This window comes from Juglans microcarpa x Juglans regia, chromosome 7D, assembly GCF_004785595.1.
Source record: "Juglans microcarpa x Juglans regia isolate MS1-56 chromosome 7D, Jm3101_v1.0, whole genome shotgun sequence".
NCBI classification, from domain to species: Eukaryota; Viridiplantae; Streptophyta; class Magnoliopsida; order Fagales; family Juglandaceae; genus Juglans; species Juglans microcarpa x Juglans regia.
In genome coordinates this window covers 23,473,631-23,494,236 of record NC_054606.1, presented here as the reverse complement: position 1 = coordinate 23,494,236, position 20,606 = coordinate 23,473,631, and the positions used below count along the sequence as shown (strand labels likewise).

General features: G+C 36.6%; 1 protein-coding gene across 3 annotated transcripts; it reads right to left on the bottom strand.

Annotated features, from left to right (window-relative positions):
* Positions 1 to 520: 520 nt before the first annotated feature.
* On the bottom strand, positions 521 to 14,586 carry LOC121239329 (GTPase Der). 3 transcript variants are annotated; one of them, XM_041136553.1, is made up of 12 exons: positions 14,105 to 14,586; positions 13,936 to 14,003; positions 13,550 to 13,633; positions 11,854 to 12,147; positions 10,869 to 11,008; positions 8,929 to 9,016; positions 8,394 to 8,573; positions 7,672 to 7,833; positions 5,606 to 5,799; positions 3,235 to 3,385; positions 2,528 to 2,693; positions 521 to 946 (listed from the first exon to the last, which is right to left on the bottom strand). In XM_041136553.1, the coding sequence occupies exons 1-12, from the start codon at positions 14,493 to 14,495 to the stop codon at positions 879 to 881; spliced, it is 1,986 nt and encodes a 661-aa protein (XP_040992487.1). In that variant the 5' UTR covers positions 14,496 to 14,586; the 3' UTR covers positions 521 to 878. The 3 variants fall into 3 exon arrangements, with proteins under 3 accessions (XP_040992487.1, XP_040992489.1, XP_040992488.1); XM_041136555.1 differs by having other exon boundaries at positions 13,582 to 13,633; positions 14,105 to 14,185; XM_041136554.1 differs by lacking the exon at positions 13,550 to 13,633.
* Positions 14,587 to 20,606: the final 6,020 nt, after the last annotated feature.

Genomic DNA, 20,606 nt, shown 5'->3' with positions numbered 1-20,606 from the left:
AATAAGGCGAGGCGAGAGGCCTCATTAAGTGCACCGACAATAAGGAAGATGGTGCAAGAAAGAAAACATAACTCAGACTCCAAACGATGGGGACGGGTCTACTTTGAAAGTAACGCAAGAGCATAAGAGCTGTTCAAGCTCAACTCTCATAAAGTATTTGGGTTAAAAGGATTATAGTAAATCCTGATCCCATGGTTTAATAGTAGTATTCCCAACTCAATGGGGTCCTCAAGATGGGTTTCCTCTGAAGAACAGGAATGGGCTCTCCTGTCAATTCATAGCAGCAAACACATAGTTATGAGAGTTCGTCATCAACCAATCCAAGATTGCTTCTGAAACAAGGTAAAGCAAAGAAACTAGACAACACATTCTCCAAAAAATTTAGTATGATAGCTAGTTGAAGGTGGGCTTCACTATGATTAAAAAACCCAGCCAACCTCCAGCTACTAAAAATTACACCAGACCGCTAAACAACTAGGAAGTAACAACTGACAACATTCACATATAAGTGTATCCAAAATTAATGAATAATCGGCTATTTCATATCAAATGTACCTGGTATAATGTAAGCCACTCCTTTCTTATAGATTTAAATATCTGATTTACATACAAGCTCACATGACCAGCATCACTAATCAGGAGAAGAGCAAGCACTGTCACTCCTTTTATTTTACTGCTTTCGCAGCAGAATTATAATTAACTCCCATTCCCAATCAGCAAGAGACGCATGGGAATTTACAAGCAGCTTTCCGGATTCTCCTCGACCATTCAATAATCAACCATTGGAATTTTTCCTTGGAAACAACCTTTTTTTACTCAACAGCAGGGAGAGGGGGAGGAAAAGCTTGGTTGTGTGGGATGGGAAGAATCTTGTTTAGTCATGAAGCTAATGCCAAATTTCCGTCACGCGCAACAAAATTTGCTTGTGTCCTTGTTGCAGCTCTGCCTGTAAACAAAACCATAGTCGTTTAAACTTCATTATACATTTCAGTGGGACTTTAATAATTGTAAGTAAAATTCTTTCTTCTGGAAATAATAAAAATCGTTAGGAAACGGAACTGATTCCATTTTACAAGACATTTCAAAGGCACAAACTACAGTATCAAGAAGAATAATGATATTCCTACAACTATTTTATAACGGAAAATGCTAGTTTGCCTCCTCACTTTGGCACCTCACTTTGACCACTTGCATATTTAATTTTTTTAATTTTTTTTTTTTTTTTACTTAATGATTAAGAAAGTGATTTTTAGTGTATTGGTGTGGTTTTTTTTATTTTTTAAAAATATTTAAATATGTTAAAAAATATGAAAAGAAAAATGAGAAAAAAATAAAAACAAACATTTGAACTAGCAGTCACATTGAGCAAGCTACTCTGGGAGGCAGAGTAGCTCGACTCTTTTATAACTATGCAATGTAGTAGTGCAACTTTACAAAAAATACTGAAGTTCTTTTAATGAGAATTTCAATTCTACATAATTGCCGTCTATTTAAAAAAGAGTTGCAAAAGGGGTTGTAGAAAAGATTGTATGTGTATCATCACTGTTATCAAGAATGGGATCATCACCTAACATGACGTGATACAAATGGAAGCAGGCATGCATGCAAAACCATACGTGCATAAATAACAGGCCAGCATTCTCATGCCAACTGAAAGAAACACATACCATAAAAAGGACATGCAAAATCATGCTCTTGTGAGTCTGTGCATTGGCAGATTTGTGTAAAAGAGGTGCTGCCACATGTATCATACGCTGGTTTTCTTTGTTTATGGAATCATCAAAAGCTCCCAACTTTAAATACAAAAACCAACCTCTGGGTTTTGCACACCCATCTTTATGCTTATTAGGTTTTCAATTTTCTCGTTTTTCTCTGCTAGTTTTGCAATTTTATCAATAGATCCCTCCGTCATCTGCCCCATGCCCAGCAATTTTGTTAGATTAGTTAGAGGAAATCTGATGGAGGGGCCTAATTGACAAAATTGTCAAACCTAGGGAGTAAAACGATAGAATTAAAAACACAGGGAGTCAAAAGATAATCATGCAAAACCTATAAATTGTTTTTTTTTACAAGTAACAAAACCTATAGGCTTTTGCCTATAGGTTTTGTACAAAAACAATTGTTTTTTTTTTATAGGTAATAAGAAATTTTATTCCAAGTAAATAGGCATAGCCAAGTACACAGGAAGTATACAAGTGATTATACCTAAATACAAGCTAAAGAAAAACAAAATTAAAACAAAACATTACAAGTATTCCCATCCCTTGCAAAAGGTTCTTCACCCATAAACTTAAAGAGCTAAAGAAAAAATCCCTAAATTCACATCCCTTGCAAGGTTCTTCACAATTGTTTAAGTACGAAAACAATTTATAGGCAATTGTTTTCGTGCTTAAACCTTTAAATGAAGAGGGCATGCAACGTTATACCCAAAGGGTTGGCATGGCAGCAAAAATATGATCCGAGTGAGATGAGGAGGGGGGAAACATGAAAGATACAAGCATGTAATTACAAAAAGGTTGCTACTGACCTTCATCTTTTTCCATTTTTCTTCTGCTGCGCCAAAGAAGCCGAATTGGAGTACCAGAAAACCCTGCGTCTGAACGCAATTTCTTCTCCATATAGCGCCGGTAAGTCTCAGGGAAAAGTTTTGCATCATTAACAAAGAAAACAAATGTGGGTGGCCTTATGGCAGCCTGAAAAAGTATATCAAGTAAAATACAAAGGATAACCAAGTTCATTGATATGATTACTTCTTAAATTACATTCTCGGCAGTATAGAAGAAAAAGGTTTATAAAACAACTCAATCAGCCCCACCCCGGCGTAGCACTCTGCTTTCCAGTTCTTTGGAAAGTGAGCCTTAACCCCAGTCACCTCTTAAATACTCTTTTTTCTGATTAGACAACAGAGTGCTCAAGATAAAACGAGATGAAATGCAGAAAGATTTTAGAATTTTGGCCTAGTTTCAATGTGGGGTCTAATTGGCAACCTTGTTAGGCTGTTTTAGTTACAAAGTCTTATTCTTATGTTTATTTGCATAAAAAATTTTCTGGCTTAGTTTTAATCAAGTTTTCTAGGATTTTAAAGTATGGGTAATCTAGTAATTATTTTCAAATTTGCTGGAAAGGGCAGTGCCAGAGGTCCATGAGGCATGAGCCTTATAGCAGGAGTTGAACGAAACTAGTTTTTGCCAAAATTTAGTTCAGTATCTCAGTTCTAGCATAAAGAAAAGGTACCTGAGTACAGTAATAAACGCGTCCTCTCTTGCCACCTCGGGTCCTTGGAGGTGATTTAAAAGCTAGAGCTTCCCGTACAACTTGATTTAGTATGGAAGTACCAAGTCTTCTTGACCTCTCCTTTTCAACTGTACTAGCAGAGACAATGATCCTGCATTCGGCAAGAGGATAAGGCGATCAATGTAGGCCCTGGGACCTTTTATGCAAAGACACTCATATTTCATGTACGTAATGCCTTTTCTGTAACATACAGAGGTCTAAATTAGGGTTTAGAATTATTATTTTTATAATAATAATTATTATTAGTAGTATTTCTAGTATTTTCAATAAAATCTGCTTTTATGTTGAGGTGGTAATTTTATTCGAGTGGGATTCTTCCACTCTCTTCAAGCCCATATATCCCTCTAATGATTTCCTAGTTTGAATAATTTCCTAATTGGTAACCGAAGGATTTGAGTGCCAAAAACCCTCACTTATAAATCCTCTCTTTCCTCCACAAAATTTCCTCCTTCACGCCAGCAAGCCCTCACGGCCAGAACCTGATCTCAGTGAAATCAAAATTTCTTCCCATAGCAAGCCACAAGCCACAACCAAGCTACCATTCTTTCATCACAGCAACCCGAGACTTCCATTTTTCCAGCCAACCCACTCTCACAGCAAACCACAGCCACCTGAGAAAGTCGGAAGACCACTCGGCAGCCACAGAAACCGCCAGTCAGCCACTTTCCATCAGACTCGCTGTCCTGAACTTTGCCATCGCACAGAGAGGAAGCCACCGTGAATTTTGCGATTCAGTCCGGGCACCCAAACCTGCCGTCGCACCTCCCTTTTCTCTCAGTAACAAGCTACGAAGTAGGATCCAGGAAGCAGCACTAAGGGTAAGTAGATCATAACTTTTATGTGTGCTGTAATTATTATAGTCTGCATGAAAAAGAGTTGTTCACCTATGTATGCTATGTACGGCTAATTCAAGGTTAGCCCCTCTTTATGAACCCTCAGTGAATTATGATCATGTGTATGATGCACTTGCGTATGTTATGCTGAATGGTATGTCTGTTACATTATGTATGGAATGCTTATGTTATGCTATGCCATGTAATGCTCATGTCATGTTATGAAGTTTATGATATAATTATGTAAAATTCATGTTAATATTCCATGATCAATGATATGTCATGCATATGAGTAACATACGCCATGAAAGTCATGAAATCAAAATGTTCATATGCATCATGATAAGATAAGTAAGAATTCATGTGAAAGATAAGTAAATTAAGATTGGCCTTACATTATGGGTGGATGTGCAAGCCAAGGACCTAAGCGTGGTCCACCATAAGTATGTTATAATGTAATTGGTGACATGGACCTAAGTGTGCTTCATCATATGCTATGTTATGATTTTATGCGGTAACACGGACCTAAGCGTGTTTCACCATATGAATTATGCGGTGCCACGAACCTAAGCGTGTTTCACCATATGTATGCTATGATATTTGAGGTGCCATAGACCTGAGCGTGGTTCACCATATGAATTTTGCGGTGCCACAGACCTAAGTGTGGTTCACCATATGAATTATGTGGTGCCACGGACCTAAACATGGTTCACCATATGTTATGCTACGATTTATGCGGTCAACGACAATTGGACTGATGCGCATACGTTATTATGATGGCCACTAAGTAAGTGAAAGACAAGATGAATAAGTTATGCACGAATGATAGGAAATGCATGGGGTCAGTTATTCATGCATTCATGTTACATGTATTGCCATGATTATGTTTGATTCTGCTTATGCTACTAATGAATGATCTATATGCTATGTGCATTGTATGTAGATGTATGAGAGTTTTCGAAATTAAGTCTAATGTTAAGCTAAGCTAAGTTTACAGAATGATGTGCTATTACTGAGTCTTCGACTCATTTGTTTCTATGTCTTCATGTTTTAAATGTCCCAGATGATGATTGTGTGGATACAGAGCAAAAGTGCCAGGAGTAGATTATTTTTCTAGAGACTTGGACCTTGAATGAGTGTTAGTACCACATGGGTCTAGTTACGATCAGACAGTTGAATAAGTGATTTTGGTACATAGAACTAGTTTATATTATTTGTGTGTTTTAGCTTTATATTATGAAACTCTATTATGCTAAGTTAGTTTTGATGATTAAACAAATTAGGTATTTTTTCAAGATGTTGAATCTCTTTACCGGGCATTCAGCTACAAATGTACATGACAATCAGTACCTAGGGGTGTTACATTTTCTGAGAGTGAGTGACCAACGGAGAATAGGGGTCACTTGAGGGTGGAATTTGGTAAACAATGCAACTGGACTGTACAATGAAACCAAAGATAATAGTTCAGTTGAACATACTTTTCAACACTATGACCAGCTATTGCAGTTGAATAAACAATAGGCGCCCAATCAAGAACACGGAGCTTCTCTCTAACATCTTGCTCGTAGTATGTTGCAGTCTGCTGATTTTTATTTGGTATTGTATCCCATTTGTTAACTACTATCAGGCACCCCTTCCCTTCTCTTTCTATCCTTTCGGCAATCTTGCAATCCTAAGCCATTCAGGAAATACAATACAATATAATTAAAAATCAATTGCTGGTGAAAAGAAAACATCAAGCCTGTCACCTGATAAGAAGGCAAAGGAGCAAAACCTAGACTTCAAAAAATCAGAAGGGCAGTCTATGCACTCAAAAATAACTTTCTTTTATATACAAATCTAAAACAACTAAAAAGGAACAAATACAAGTTATACAACTCTCTGCAGCATCAATGAGTTCTTGAGGAGGCAAAAACAAATAAATAGAGTGGACAGCAAGGTAAGAAAGTCACTGGTTAGGGAAAGAGGCCGTCTACAACATTTTCAACTGCCATATCTGCTTTTCTTTCTCTATTTGATGTTTAAAACCATACATGACAGGGTACGAATCCTACCTAATAACCAATATTACGCATCAAAGGTTGGTTGTGTAGTGAACTATGATACAGTCTAGGTATTTTGAAAGAGAACTCTTTACTTTCAAAACACTCGTATCTTCTGACCATCCTGAACCCAACTAAAAAAAAAAAACCAATAACCATGATAATCAGGTTTCTGTTAAGAAATGCCCAGAGATGGCCAGGCAATTGAATCTTTCAGAACACGCGAAATTTATTGAGTATACACACTTAACATATAAAGCATTACATACAAGCTCTTTAGAACAGATTTTGAATTATTTCATGCCATCCTTACTTGATTAGATTAACATTTCTGTAAATAATTGATGAAATTTTTAACTTTTTAATTTTCTTGGTTTCATATATGACAAGTCACAGGCCGATGGTGCTGACAACGCAAAATTTTTAGCATACTCTTCCTGTTTTGGTCAATGGAACAGGTTTGGAAACAATGGCCATAAGTGCTAAAAGAAGCGTAGATGGAATCCCCATTCTTTCTACATTCTGTCAAAATAGTAATGTCTTCACAAGGGCAATCTGAAATTCAAATTTATTATGATAAATATGGAGAAGCCGGTAACTCCATGGCCGACTCTCCTCAATTGGAAGTTTGTTTCGAGAGGGATATCATATGGAGTTGGCAGTTGACAAAGCTCATGTTTCAATTCCAAAACATGGTACCCGAGCTTTCTTATCTCTTCAATCTTGTGTTCAAATCATAGGAAACATCTTTTTCTGATAATTTCATCTATTCTGCATGAGTAAGCCTTAGACTTGGACCAAGATTGCTGGACAGGATAAAACACGATGGGGGATGTTAGTGTGTGTTAAGCTTATAGACAATAGTAAGCCCACAAGCTTATATAACAAGATAGATTAACATTAAAAATGATGGATTTTAGGGAAATACTGGCAAGGGATGCACATGCCAAAACCTTAATTACAGATGCATTGTTTCCAGGAGTGTTCTTACTCTATTGCTCATCACCTTTTGAACCATAGCAACATAAAATTCATTGCATACCTCAATTTTTTTGTTTCATGCACATGGAAGCAAAATTCTCCTGTCGTCCAAAAATATGATATAAACACTTCATATGTTTGAATAATTAAGATCTACCTTCACCTAATACACTTCAAATGACATCATAATTTCGAAATTAAATGAACACACATCACATTTCAGGTCAGGAGCGGCAAAAATCTATTGCACACAATATCTAACATAAGGAAAATAGATCCTGGATATCCTGTGGTTCCCAGCACGATTTTTTATTTGATCAATTCGTGACAGGCACAATTATTTTAGCACATGCGGCAACAAGGTGAAATGCAGTTCCCAGCACAAAATAAGACAGACAGCCCATGGGCTTGTCCTACAGCCTGTTAAATCCACCATAGACATAAAATATGGCAGAAAAACCTAAGTATGTTCTTACAGCATTATGGAGCTTACGACCCAGAAAGATACATGGCCAAAGTACCTGTTCTGTGATACAAGCCACGGCTTCAATGACAAGAGCGACAACATCAGAACGACGGATTGCACGAAATGCTCGATTCACTGATAAAGTCTCTGTCATACTGCCAGAAGAAGCTACAGCAGCCCTTCTTCTGATTCCAGCAGTATCAATAAGCCGGAACTTCTGAAAACAAGCAAACATTTTAAAGTAAGTGAGATCTAAGTTTAGTAAAAACATTTTTCACTTTGATTGATGATTCATAGATTTACAGGTCTTAGTCTCCTATTCAAGCATATTGAAGCACATAAAGAGTACTGGTCTGATAGCACAATACATTTTTAATTCATGCAAACCAACAAACTTGAGATCATATTACTCAATAAGCAAGACCCATTCTTATATTTCCATATTAAACGAGAAAAAACAAACAAGAAAACCTTGAGATAACCAGCTAAGGGCCTCAGCTACACATCAACGTGCAACCCAAAATAAATTATTATAAGCATATTCTAGAAATGTCCTATTTACTTTACAGTATTTAGGTATAGCAATTCCCAACATTGGGACGCATAAATAGGATAGAATCTGAAATCTCCATTCATGGAGGTATGAAAAAATGATATGGATTATTTGGCTCATACTTATAATAAAATACACCTAGCTATACAGAAGTTAAAAAGTAATACCAGAAACACAACTGTAGTAGCGGTCAATGACAAATCGAAATTGTAAACTAATCAAACCTGGCCATCTGGTGCAGTAAATTCAGTATCAATAGCATCACGAGTAGTACCACTGATTGGGCTAACAATTGTTCTATCCTCTCCAACCAATGCATTCAAAATGCTACTCTTACCAACATTCGGTCGGCCGACAATGGCAATTGCAGGAACATAATCTTCTACCTCAAGATTTTCTGGACCCTATATACAAGAATAAGCAGATGATATAATAAATAAAAAACAATTTAAATGCACGAGATGTACAGGCTTATGAATTGCTTATATCTTCTTTTCTTCCTCCCTTTTTTTCGGGAAGGGGGGAGAGGGAAGAGAAGCAAGTGTGTACATTACAGTTTTTAACGGCCAGAAGGTGCAATATATTTTTAAAATTGCAAGCTACAGAAGACTTGTACCCATCAACACGCCTACCATGAAAAGATCCCAAACATTGATCCTTTAACCATAATCAATAGATGTTAAACAGTTGAAGATAGCCAATTTGATCAAAACTCAGTACTAATACAACATTCATAGTTCAACTTGTCAATGGACGAACCTCAATTTTTTGAAGTCCTGAACAAACAAGATCAAGAAGTTCTCCGGTTCCCGTCCCAGAAAGAGCAGATATTGGAAGTGGGGAAAACCTAGTTGATCAACCAAAAAAGGAGGTAATAAGAACCAGATTCATGAAGAAACAGAGAATTTAAGTCCACCACATATATGCTACAATGCTAATGATACAAACAGATTGTGTTAATAATGAAAGATGCAAGTATCAGCACTTGGAGACATTACTTTGACATTGAAATGGAGAAACTTGAATTTCGTTACCAAAATAATGATATTATGTCCCCCTAAATTTCTAGTCACTCAACTTGTCTTGGAAAAACCTGTAAGTCTGCCAAAAAAATCCATGTAACGAGAAGATCATATTTATGACTACTGTTAGCAAGGAGTTGTACAACCATTTAAAATGAAGATTCATCATTAGAAACACAACATATCCAACAATAACAAAAGGACTACACTTAAAGTGATTATTAGAATACCCGGAGTGATTGAACTTAGGGGTGTAATCGGTCTAGTACGGGGTGGGGTCATGGACCAAAAATTTCAGTCCACCCTTTTTCCGGACTGGACCAATTACCATAAGCACTACCAGTCTGGTCAGTCCCAATCGGTCCATATGAGATAAGAACATTTTTTTCATCTTTTCTTTTTTGGTAGATTAATTAATACAAAAAATTAATTAAATTAGTAAAATCAAAATTAAGTGAGCTCTTAATGTGGTATGTAACTAACTAATTAAAAAATAATTAATTATAATTATATAATATATTTATGATGTTAATAGTTACTTACTTAGTACTTTCGTAGAGTATGTATCCACATATAATAACATATATTATCATATGATATATTAGTTAATTGATAGCATATATTATTTTACATTTTATATGGTCAATGTTGATAGATTAGAGAAAATTACATAATTAACTTATACAACTACTATATAAAATAATACATTATACATAAAAAATATTTAAATGTAAGTGATTTGGTTGGTTTCCGCCCGGTCCAGTCCAAAAAACCACACCCCGGGACCAGACCTAAAACCAAATTTTAGAGACAGTGTGGACTGAGACGACTAGGAGTGAATTCAGTCTGGACTGAAAAATTTTCACCCCTAATTGAACTTATGTCATCAGTATCAATCACTGCCACTTTTCAGTGGAGGAAAGACATCTAGTCCTAATACCGTTTCCTGTGCTTGTCTAAGGAACAGATTTTCAGAAACTGAAAAACAATCACAGGAAGAAGAAAAAATGGAAAAAACAATCTTCTCTCTGCCCACCTTCTTCTTTTGACAATTGTCATCATTGAGACCCCCTCCAGCAAAACCAACAAAGTACAGCAGACAAACTAAATGAAGATTTGAAAAAAACCCGCTCAAGAGTGAAAGCTTTATGACAGATAACTGTGGTTTCTTATGCATTTTAAGATGGAAGCTGTTTACTGTCAAAAAAATCAGTTCCCATTTAAATGCATAAGTGACTTTTACCCAGGGGAAAAAAAAATTGCAAAAGAACAGCATTACTCCATCGATCAAATATCACAAAGCTCAACCAATTGACAGATTTTGATGTTAACCCAGAGAGTGCTATCAAATAGCACTACAAGACGGTATCGAAACAAAAATCATTGTGTTTATTAAGAAAGCAATGCAGTTCAAGTGTCAGGAGTAACAGTACAGGCTTGATGTTATCACATTTTATGAAGCACAAGAACTGATGCTACTTGGTGCTTAAGGTGTAATTTCACAATCATGCACATATGTCATAAAATAGTGCAATAACACATATAACCACAACCTTGTTACATTATATATGTGTACGAAATGAATCATCGTTTTATAAATAGACAACTCACATTATTAACTAATACGCGCCTGCCATTTGATAGAATTCCAATACTCTCTGTAAAAGAAAAACTCACCCAAAGGACCAAAATTCTGATGCTTGCATCATTCCCTTACGTGGAGATTCACACTTGTTAACTGCAAGAATGACAAACTTATTTGAGTAGTTCTTCCGCAGCCAGTCAGCAATTTCCTCGTCCGCTGCTGTCAGACCTGCCTGTTCAGCATTATCATCAATTCCTTGTAGTACAAAAATTAGATTAGCTTGCCCATTCAAAAGACAATAACTGGGGAATAAACAAAACTTTCCAGATGAGTAGAACGATTGTTTGTTTGAAAAAAGAAAAGAGAGAAACAAACCATCACTTATACGATAAGGAACAAATATACCTTCAAATTAACAGTCCCCCTATAAGTGATGGTTTAGTTTCAAGGCATGATGGAGCATGGAGCGTGCATTGGAAACTTGATCTATCAGGGGAATGTAGCTCTCTTTATACCCAAAATGCCCCTTGCAAATTTGTGCATCTGGCTAACGTTTAAGCCCTTACAGATTGTAACAAATTATCCACAGAAAATCTACCCTGATTATACAGCTAGCCGACCTTCATCTACGACATGCTTGTAGTATTGGTTACCACCCTCAAGAATTTGAAAGTCAAACTAACTCATCACACCTTTGTAGATTGAATTTTTTTTCTTATAAGACCTTTCGAGGGGGAAAAGAGCTCCCTCTGATATGTCAAGATGTTATTCACCTTGGGAAGTAGTCTTCAACAGAGAGATCACTTCCTTACTGATAAAAAAACAAAGAGATCACTTCCTTGGCAACAAACCTTAATTTTTGCCTAACAGATCAAGTTCCTACACCAAAAAGAACTGATTATATGATAGACTCATTCACCAGTAGAGTTCAAAGTTCCAAGCATGTCAAAAATGAATATACCCTTTCCAGTACTAATAAGCATACACATTTCAGAGAAGACGTTCATGAGTTTGAAGAAAATGATAAACAGACGACAGCTGTCCACTTTATATAAATTGCATGGTAACACAAAATACCTGTCCATCAACAAGAAATATTATGACAGATGCTTCTTCCACGGCTAAAGCAGCTTGTTTCTCAATCATTGTTGGCATCCTGGAAACAGCTGCTTCCCTGGAGGCCAGTGGAATCCCATCCATACCAATGGTTGTTGTAATAGCCAAATCTTCCATAACATCAGTCTGTGACCTTGAAATATTGATAACACCTCCGGTATCAACTACCATAAACTCATGCTCCCCCCAGAAAGACCTACCATACAATCGATCCCTAGTAACTCCAGGTTCATCCACCACGATTGCCCTGTTCCCCTATATTAATAAAAAAAGAAGAAAGTCAACTATCACAATGTGAAAACATATATGTGTAATTTTCAATGTGAGTTCAGGGAGTATGAGGGACCAACTATACTAATCAGAGATTCGGCAATACTTCTTTGATTATATAAGTTGATGTTGTAAGAAGGTTTTCCTTAAGAAATCTCAATATATAATTTGAGGTTGTTTAATCGGACATTACTTGGCAAATGGTTGTGGCGATATATCAAGGAACCAGAAGCCTTATGGAAAACTGTGATCGAGAACAAATATGGTGGTTTAGGGGAGGGTTGGTGTAGTACAGAAGATAGAGGCGCCTATGTAGTGGGGCTATGGAAGCATATAAGAAGAGGGTGGGAGGTCTTCCATCATCATACTAGGTTTCAGTTGGGTACAGGTTCCAAGATCAGATTTTGGAAGGATGCTTGGTGTGGCAACAGTGCTCTCCAAGATTTGTTTCCTATACTTTTCCTGATCGCAAGTGCCAAAGATGCCACAATGGCGGAGGTTATGGGAATCTGGGGAGGGAGTATTCATTGGAATATCAATTTCAATCAGGCGGCACAGGATTGGGAGATAATGAGTTTTGCAGATTTTTATAGTCTCTTGTATTCTTGTCGTCCGAATATCCAGCATGAAGATGGTTTGTGGTGGATTCCTGCACGGAGAGGGGTGTTCATTGTTCGTTCCTTTTATAAGGTCCTCACACAAGAACCTGAGGTACAGTTTCCTTGGAGAAGGCTTTGGCGGCACAAGGCTCCTCCCAAAGCTTCTTTCTTTGTGTGGACAGCTTTCTTAGGCAAGATTCTCACTACAGATAATCTGAAAAAAAGGAGGATAATCATTGCAGATTGGTGTTGCATGTGTAAAAGAGGGGGTGAGCTGGTGAATCATCTATTTTCACATTGTGAGGCAGCTAGGACTCTCTGGAATGAGGTTTTACAAGAATGGATCTAGTGTGGGTTATGCCGGAAACCGTGGTGGAAATATTGGCATGCTAGACCTCCATTCAAGGTGTACAACAGATCAAAGCGGTTTGGAAGATGATCCCTATTTGTATTATGCGGTGTTTGGGGCAGGAGCGCAATGAGCGGACGTTTGAAGACAAAGTGAGATCTGTGGCGGAGCTAAAAGTTTTATTTTTTAGAACTCTTTGTACTTGGGCCATTACTGTGGACTTTAATGACATGGACCTTCATGATTTCTTAGTTTCTAATGCGCCTACGTAGATAGGGCATAATGACTTTTGTAATTGGCAGTTGTTGCCCATTCTTGGATTAATAATACTTGTTTACTTATCAAAAAAAAAAAATCTCAATATATTTCTGTTTTCATAAAAAGGAAAAACTAACAATACTAATCGGAAAGTCAGGAGCCAGAAATAATGATTGAATACCCCGACAAGACGATTATATAATGCTGATTTACCAACGTTTGGCCTTCCAACAATTGTAACCCTCGGAAGAAGATGGTCGGGGATCTGCACGTCAAGTTTTTAAATTTTAGCAAGCAACTACTATTGTCCTTTTCTACTCGAAATAGAAAGCTCCCATTGAGCATCATCAAGAAATATCAGTTTAATTCCATCACTCCACAAATCAAAAAAGAAATTCCATCACTCGAACTTGAAAGGTCTTGTGGTTCTCTTTTTAATTCAGCAGTAAACTTCAGAAATATCACGGAAAATAGAAGCGATATATGCAAATAGTGGAACTTTGTGTTCTCAAGTTTTTCACGTAGACAAAAATTACGATAACAGCTTGTCAAAAAGATGCTACTAACACTTGTAGTCCTAGTTTCACGCCATCCCCCTTTTTTATTCCTGCGGGTTTGATCATCCGCCTCGTCCTCTGAAATCAACTCACATACACAAACACAAGCATAAATGAATACACACACACACACGCACAATACATGCTCAAATCACATAGAACGTAAAGTCCTGACTAACCGATTCTCAATTCATTCGACAACGAGCTAGAGTATTGAAGAAACGCATATCTCGCTTCTTCTTCGAGAGCATCGACGTCGACATCCGAAAAATCCTCGCCTTTGGATTCATCGCCTTCTTCCTCGTCCTCGCCGAATTCTTCGAGTTCCTCTTCTTCTAGCTCCTCTTTTCCTTGTTCTTCTTGCTGTTGGTTGGCGTGAGGGGAGCGGGAAAGGCAATGGGGAAGAAAAGAACGTTTTGGGAGAGAGAAGGCGAGGGGAGAGAGGGAGAGAGAGCGGAGAGTTGGAGGGAAGAGGGAGGGAGGAAGGGGAGATTTGGGAAATGCCAATGGGGAGAGGAGGGAAAGGGTTTTAGAGAGAGCGGAGGAGTGGAAGAGCTCCAGAGCCACCATTTTTTGTCTGGGTGGCAAAGCTTTCAGCGAGTGAATGTGTGTTTTGACAAATGGGAAGGTTTGGCGGTTTAGCGGAGTCGAGAGGTTTATCCAGGTACACCACTACTTGTACCTATCTCTCTCGAAACCTTACTAAAAGTCCTGAACAGATCCTGGCCCTTTTATATGGGCCTGATTATAGGCCCTGGCCCGGCCCAAACCTAAAACAAAATCTTATAGTATATATATAATATCATTACGCCTACTCAGTTCTAGGGTTGATAATGTGACATGATTCGTTAATCCAACATAAATACGATATTAAATTAATGGTTTTGGATTTGATGTTAGTAAATTTGGGTCAAGACGGATTGATTCATTAAGATACGATTCATTAACAGATCACTAATAGGTCAGCCCGTTTAATCCGTTAGTGACTCGTTAAATTTTTTACTCAAAGTTACAATTCTGACACTTTTAACCTTAAAACCAGAATAAGCTAACTCTAGTTTCCTAACTATCTCTCAGACTCTCACTCTCTCTCATGAGTCACGACCTCCTCCCTCACTTCTTCCGCCTCATGCCACCCCGACTCCCACCTCTCTCGGTCTCCTTCTTGCTCTAATCACATTCTCTCCCTCACGCCATTCAGGCCTGCTCTTCGCTCTTCGTTTCATGCATATTCTTACTGATTTTAGAGGTTAATTGGCCTTCACTTCTCTATCTAATCCATAAAAGAAAGCTCAGGTACGTTCCTTAGTCTTCCATTTCCGCTTTATTTATTTATTGTCTCCCTATTTATTGTAGTCTATTATATGTGATACGAGCCTTCATCTTGCTTGAAATTCAAGTAGCTCTATTGCTTGATTTGCTTATGTAATTTTCATTTGTCTCTATCTTATTTGTTTTTGAAACATCACCAAGTTCCACTTTTTTTCAATATTTTTTTTATTGTTCCTTAGATTTTTTTTGTTTGGATTAGGTTAAGCTCCTGAGTATTATTTTTTCATCGGCTTCTCATTTCCCTCCTTACTTGCAGATCTCTTGAGTTTCATTATTTTTTTTCCTTTTTTCTATTAGTCTGTTTGGTTCCTGAGAAAATTGAAAATTAGAAAAATAATGTACACTTTTTAAATTTCTAAATTATTTTGGTGAAGAAAATCTCTCCAAATTATTTTGTTTGTATCATATTCAGTCTCTAGTAGTAAGAATGAGGTATTATTCTTGTCTGTGGCAGAAAAATTAATCAGAATTTGTCGAATAATCTACTAAGGTGTGGTTTGGATTCAGAGATGAGATGACAAAGTTTTCAGCAAGTGAATGTGTGTATTTTGACAAATGGGAAGGTTTGGCGGTTTAGTGGAGTCGAGAGGTTTATCCAGGTACACCACTACTTGTACCTATCTCGAAACCTTACTAAAAGTCTTGAACTGATCCTAACCCTTATATATGGGCCTGATTATAGGCCTTGGCCTAATCCATAGTTAAAACAAAATCTTATAGTATATTCATTACGCCAAGTGATTGACATGATCTGTTAATCCAACACAAATACGACATTAAATTAATGGTTTTGGGTTTGATATTAGTGAATTTGGGTCAAAACGAATTGATTCGTTAAGATACGATTCATTAACAGATCACTAACGGATTAACCTATTTAATCCATTAGTGACCCATTAAGTTTTTTATTCAAGATTACAATTATAACATTTTTAACCTTAAAAGAATACGCTAACCCTAGTTTCATAACTATCTTTTAGATTCTCACTCTCTCTCACGAGTCACGACCGCCTCCCTCACTTCCTCTGCCTCACCCCACCCCCACTCCCACCTCTCTTGGTCTCCTTCTCTCTCAAATCGCATCCTCTCCCTCACGTTGTGCTGCCCTGCTATTCGCTCGTCGTTTCATGCATATTCTTATTGATTCCAAAGGTTAAGTGGCCTTCACTTCTCTATCCAATCCATAAAAGAAAAGCTCAAGTACGTTCTTTGAGTCTTCCCTTTCTGCTTTATTTATTTATTTATCTCTTTATTTATTGTAGTCTATTATATGCGATACAGGCCTTCATCTTGCAGCTTGCTTGAAGTTCGAGTCAGCTCTATTGCTTGATTTGCTCATGTAATTTTCACCTGTCTGTCTTATTTGTTTTCGAAATATCACCAAGTTCCACTTTTTTTTAATATTTTTTTTATTGTTCCTTAGATTTCTTTGTTTGGATTAGGTTAAGCTCTTGAGTATTAATTTTTCATTGGCTTCTCATTTCCCTCCTTACTTATGGATCTCTTGAGTTTCATTCTTTTTTTTTCCTTTTTTTGTTAATTTGTTTGGTTCTTGAGAAAGTTGAAAATTAGAAAAACAATGTACACTTTAAAAACTTCTAAATTATTTTGGGGAAGAAAGTCTCTCCAAATTATTTTTTTTTGTATCATATTCAGTCTCTAGTAGTAAGAATGAGGTATCATTCTTGTCTATGACGGAAAAATTAATCAGATTTTGTCGAATAATCTATTAAGGCGTGGTTTGGATTCAGATATGAGATGGTTTCACACTTTGTATGGAGAGACACTCTCTAATCCAAACGCTTTGTTTTACTTCATCAGATTGAAAATCATTTCACTTCACTAATGATAAAGTGAAGTTCTCGCGGTGATGGAGTCCACTGGGCAAGAAGCTTACCAGCTGTGGTGAGGTGAGAAAATGGTCATAGTGGCAAGTAAGCATGCCGTGAACGAGAGAGGGTGGCAAGATAGTATGGTGAGGGCCTTCCATTGCAAAGAAGCGCGTCGACCACTTCGTGGACAAAAAGCTCGTGGCCGAAGGAGGGTGGTGAGATCCGGAGTCCACTGTTGTGCAACTGGTGGGGAAGGTCCCACCGGCACTTTTTGTTGCCAAGGACCATCACATCGGCAATTGAAAACGCTGGCATGTCTAGTTGTACCCACTGGCAACCTCAACTAGAAAACAACCGGTGGGGAAGTTGCCAGTGACTACATCGCTTAGGCGGTTGACGAATACCTTGCCGATGACAGAAAATGCCAGTCATCCTGGTATTGGCTGGTTTGTCACCCTGCCCGCCCACGGAAGCCACGGGGAGGGCCTCTTTGGGTGCACAACAATGTGCACCCGCTGCCCTCCCTTCCCCTCATGGATGCACTCTATGTTCATGGCCACCGTGGCTCAGGGCTACGGCGAGCATGACTTTTGTAGATCAGTGACCATTCCCATTGCGGCAAAAGCCACGATAGTCACCGAGCTCACGGTTGGAGGCTCACGGTGTTACGTGCACTTTTGATTCCATTGTGCATGCAGTGTGGTGCATGTGATACGTGCATAGTGCAAAAGTTAATTTATAAAACAAAATTATAATTGGTGGGACCACATGTATCAAATCTCTAAAAAGTTAAAACCATCTCATCTCACTTCTTAATCCAAACCCACAACATTCTCAAAAACAATCTCATCTCATCTCAGCTCAACAATCTAATTACTATTCACAAATCATTTCAACTTATCTCATCTTTAAATTTAAACGAGCGCTAAGTCTCTACTAATTATTATTAATCTTTTCAAAAAATAGCTATGGCGTCTGGTTTGGGAGCTTATTTTTGTTGTCTATTTTATGAATTAATTTATTTGGCACCGTTCCGAATACTCAAAATTTAAAATCAGTAATTTGATTGGTGTGGCCCACGGTTTATTAAAGTATCACAAATTATGGCAAAAAATTTTGGGGATGTGTTTAGCATAATTCTTATTCTGTTGTGCATAAATTTTGAATTACATATCCTTAATTAATTTTCCTAAGTTGGGTTGAAACCTAAAATAATTTCAAGGTATATAGAAATTTCGAGTTTCCATTCCTTTGTTAATTTTAGGTCTTGGTTACACATATTAGATAAAAAAAATTAAAAATTAAAAAGTATTTATATTTAAATAATATTTAGATATTAAAAGATAATGGATTGATAGTTATTTTGGATAAATATCAACTAGTTAAATATTAATTATTTATAACTTTTTTAAAAATTTTATAATTCAATAGAGTTTCTACTTGTTAGTTGTATAAATTCAATATTAGATCTTTTATTTTTTTATTTATTTAATTTATTAATTATTAAATCTTATTTAAAAAATAAAAAAATTAACAATTCGAGCTTGAGCTCGAGCTCAACTCGACTTGAACTCGTTTGTGGGATGAGCTTGAGCTCGAGTTGAGAGTTTAGTTTATTGAGTTGAGCTCGAACAAAAAAAAAAAAAAAATCTCGAGCTCGAGCTTGGTTATTTTAACTTTAGCCGAGCTCGCAAGCCAAAGACCAGCTTGATTATGCTCGATTACAACCCTTGTCAATATTTTTATAAAATCAAATTATATAAAAAAAATTTTAACTCAAATTTTTAACATAAAAATAAAATATAAAAAATATTATTAACTCAAAATATTTATATCAAATTTTTATAAAATCTTGAGTTAAGAATAAAAAATATTAATATTTTTATTTAACTTTAATTTGATTTTATATCAAATTTTTATTTAACGAGATCGGCACTGTGATCACGCAGGGAGCCTTTCTCTTTCACTTTCATCTGGAGCTGGGTTTTCTGTTTCATCTGCAAAAGCAAAATTAGACTGAAAAGTGAAAAGCATAACACGCCCTTTGTCGTTGAGAAACTCTATTTACGACCGGGCTGGGAAACCCCACGTAACTGATGCTCCTTTTGATGATAACTTTTTTGTTTTTTGCATTTCCTTTTCATTTCGTTCCCTCTCTTTCTATTAATTTTTTTCTACCATCTCCTTTCTCTCATTCTCTCTGTACATTTCTCTCCTCTACACATCGCAAACATCCGATTGTTTAGCATTTGTGTACATCGCAACATCACAAGATCTACTTGCAAGTTGGAATACCCACTTGGTTTGATCCATCTGCAAAATGTTGGAAAACCAACTTGGTTAGCTCTGTACACCATCTGTAGCAAGTTGGAAGACCCACTCGGTTTGCTCCAGAACAACCACTACCAAGAGTAAATTTGTAAGCTTTTGAAACCTCTAAAGCTGAACTCTTGCTTTATACCTTTCGAAGCCTTTAGGATGGTAGTGAAAGAATGATGACAAGGAACTCAAGGAGATTGATGATGGGATCCATAGCACCGACCTACACTTACAATGAATGTAGAGGATGCAAGTGCATGTAGCAGTTCCAGTTGAGGGGGATGACCCAATCAATGTGGGAAAGGCGATGTGGCTTGCTCTTTCTGGTTTTATATGTTTGGCTTGGATTTTTTATGAAGAAAAAGTAATATTTTTACATGACGAAAAAAAGTAAGTTTTTTATAAAGAAAGCAGGTTCCAGTAGAAAGGGTTTTATATGTACAGCTTGGATCTTTCTAGTTTCACGAAGACGAAGACGCCTTCCAATATATATATATATATATATGTTTTTTAATATATCTCGACTGACGTGGCATAATGCCACGTCGTCCGATTTCCTGAGGGTTCCCCACCCCCGATTGCCTGTATCTGAACTGTTTATCGTTAGTGAACCTATGTGAAAACATTTTTGAAAATGAAGTAATTGTTGTTTGGATTGAAGATGACTTTACCGAGACTCAACTCATCTCTCATTCCTAGGGGTATAAATTTAGGTCGGAAAATCGGACCGAACTGGACAGGTTCAGACTGGTTCAACCTTATTTTGAACCTGTCCGGTCCGGGGCCGGTTCTTATATTAGGAAAACCGACTGGAACGGGTCCGATTCCTGGACCGGTTGGAGAAATATATATATATATATAAATTAATATTTTATATATAAATTTTATACAAAATTAATATTATACAAAATATTTTTTATATGTAAGTTTTATATATAATATATAATTATATGTGAAAGTCGTATATATAATATATATAATTTTATATCATATATGAAATAATTTTATATTATAATTTATAAATTATGACATAAAATGTTAAATTTAAATATGAATATTTGTAATTTGTTTTGTAGTTATACTAATATAATTAAGCTTAGTAGTTATACTTATACTAATATAGTTATATTAATTTACTAAATCACTATAATTTTATAACTAATACTAATATATAAGTTTATAACTATACTAATAATAT

Coding starts and splice junctions, on each gene's coding strand:
- LOC121239329 (XM_041136553.1), bottom strand. CDS start 14,495: ATGGTGGCTCTGGAGCTCTTCCACTCCTCCGCTCTCTCTAAAACCCTT. Junction 8,574..8,928: donor CAGGACTTCAAAAAATTGAG/GTTCGTCCATTG, acceptor TCTTGTATATAG/GGTCCAGAAAATCTTGAGGT. Junction 3,386..5,605: donor GCTGGTCATAGTGTTGAAAA/GTATGTTCAACT, acceptor TGCCGAATGCAG/GATCATTGTCTCTGCTAGTA.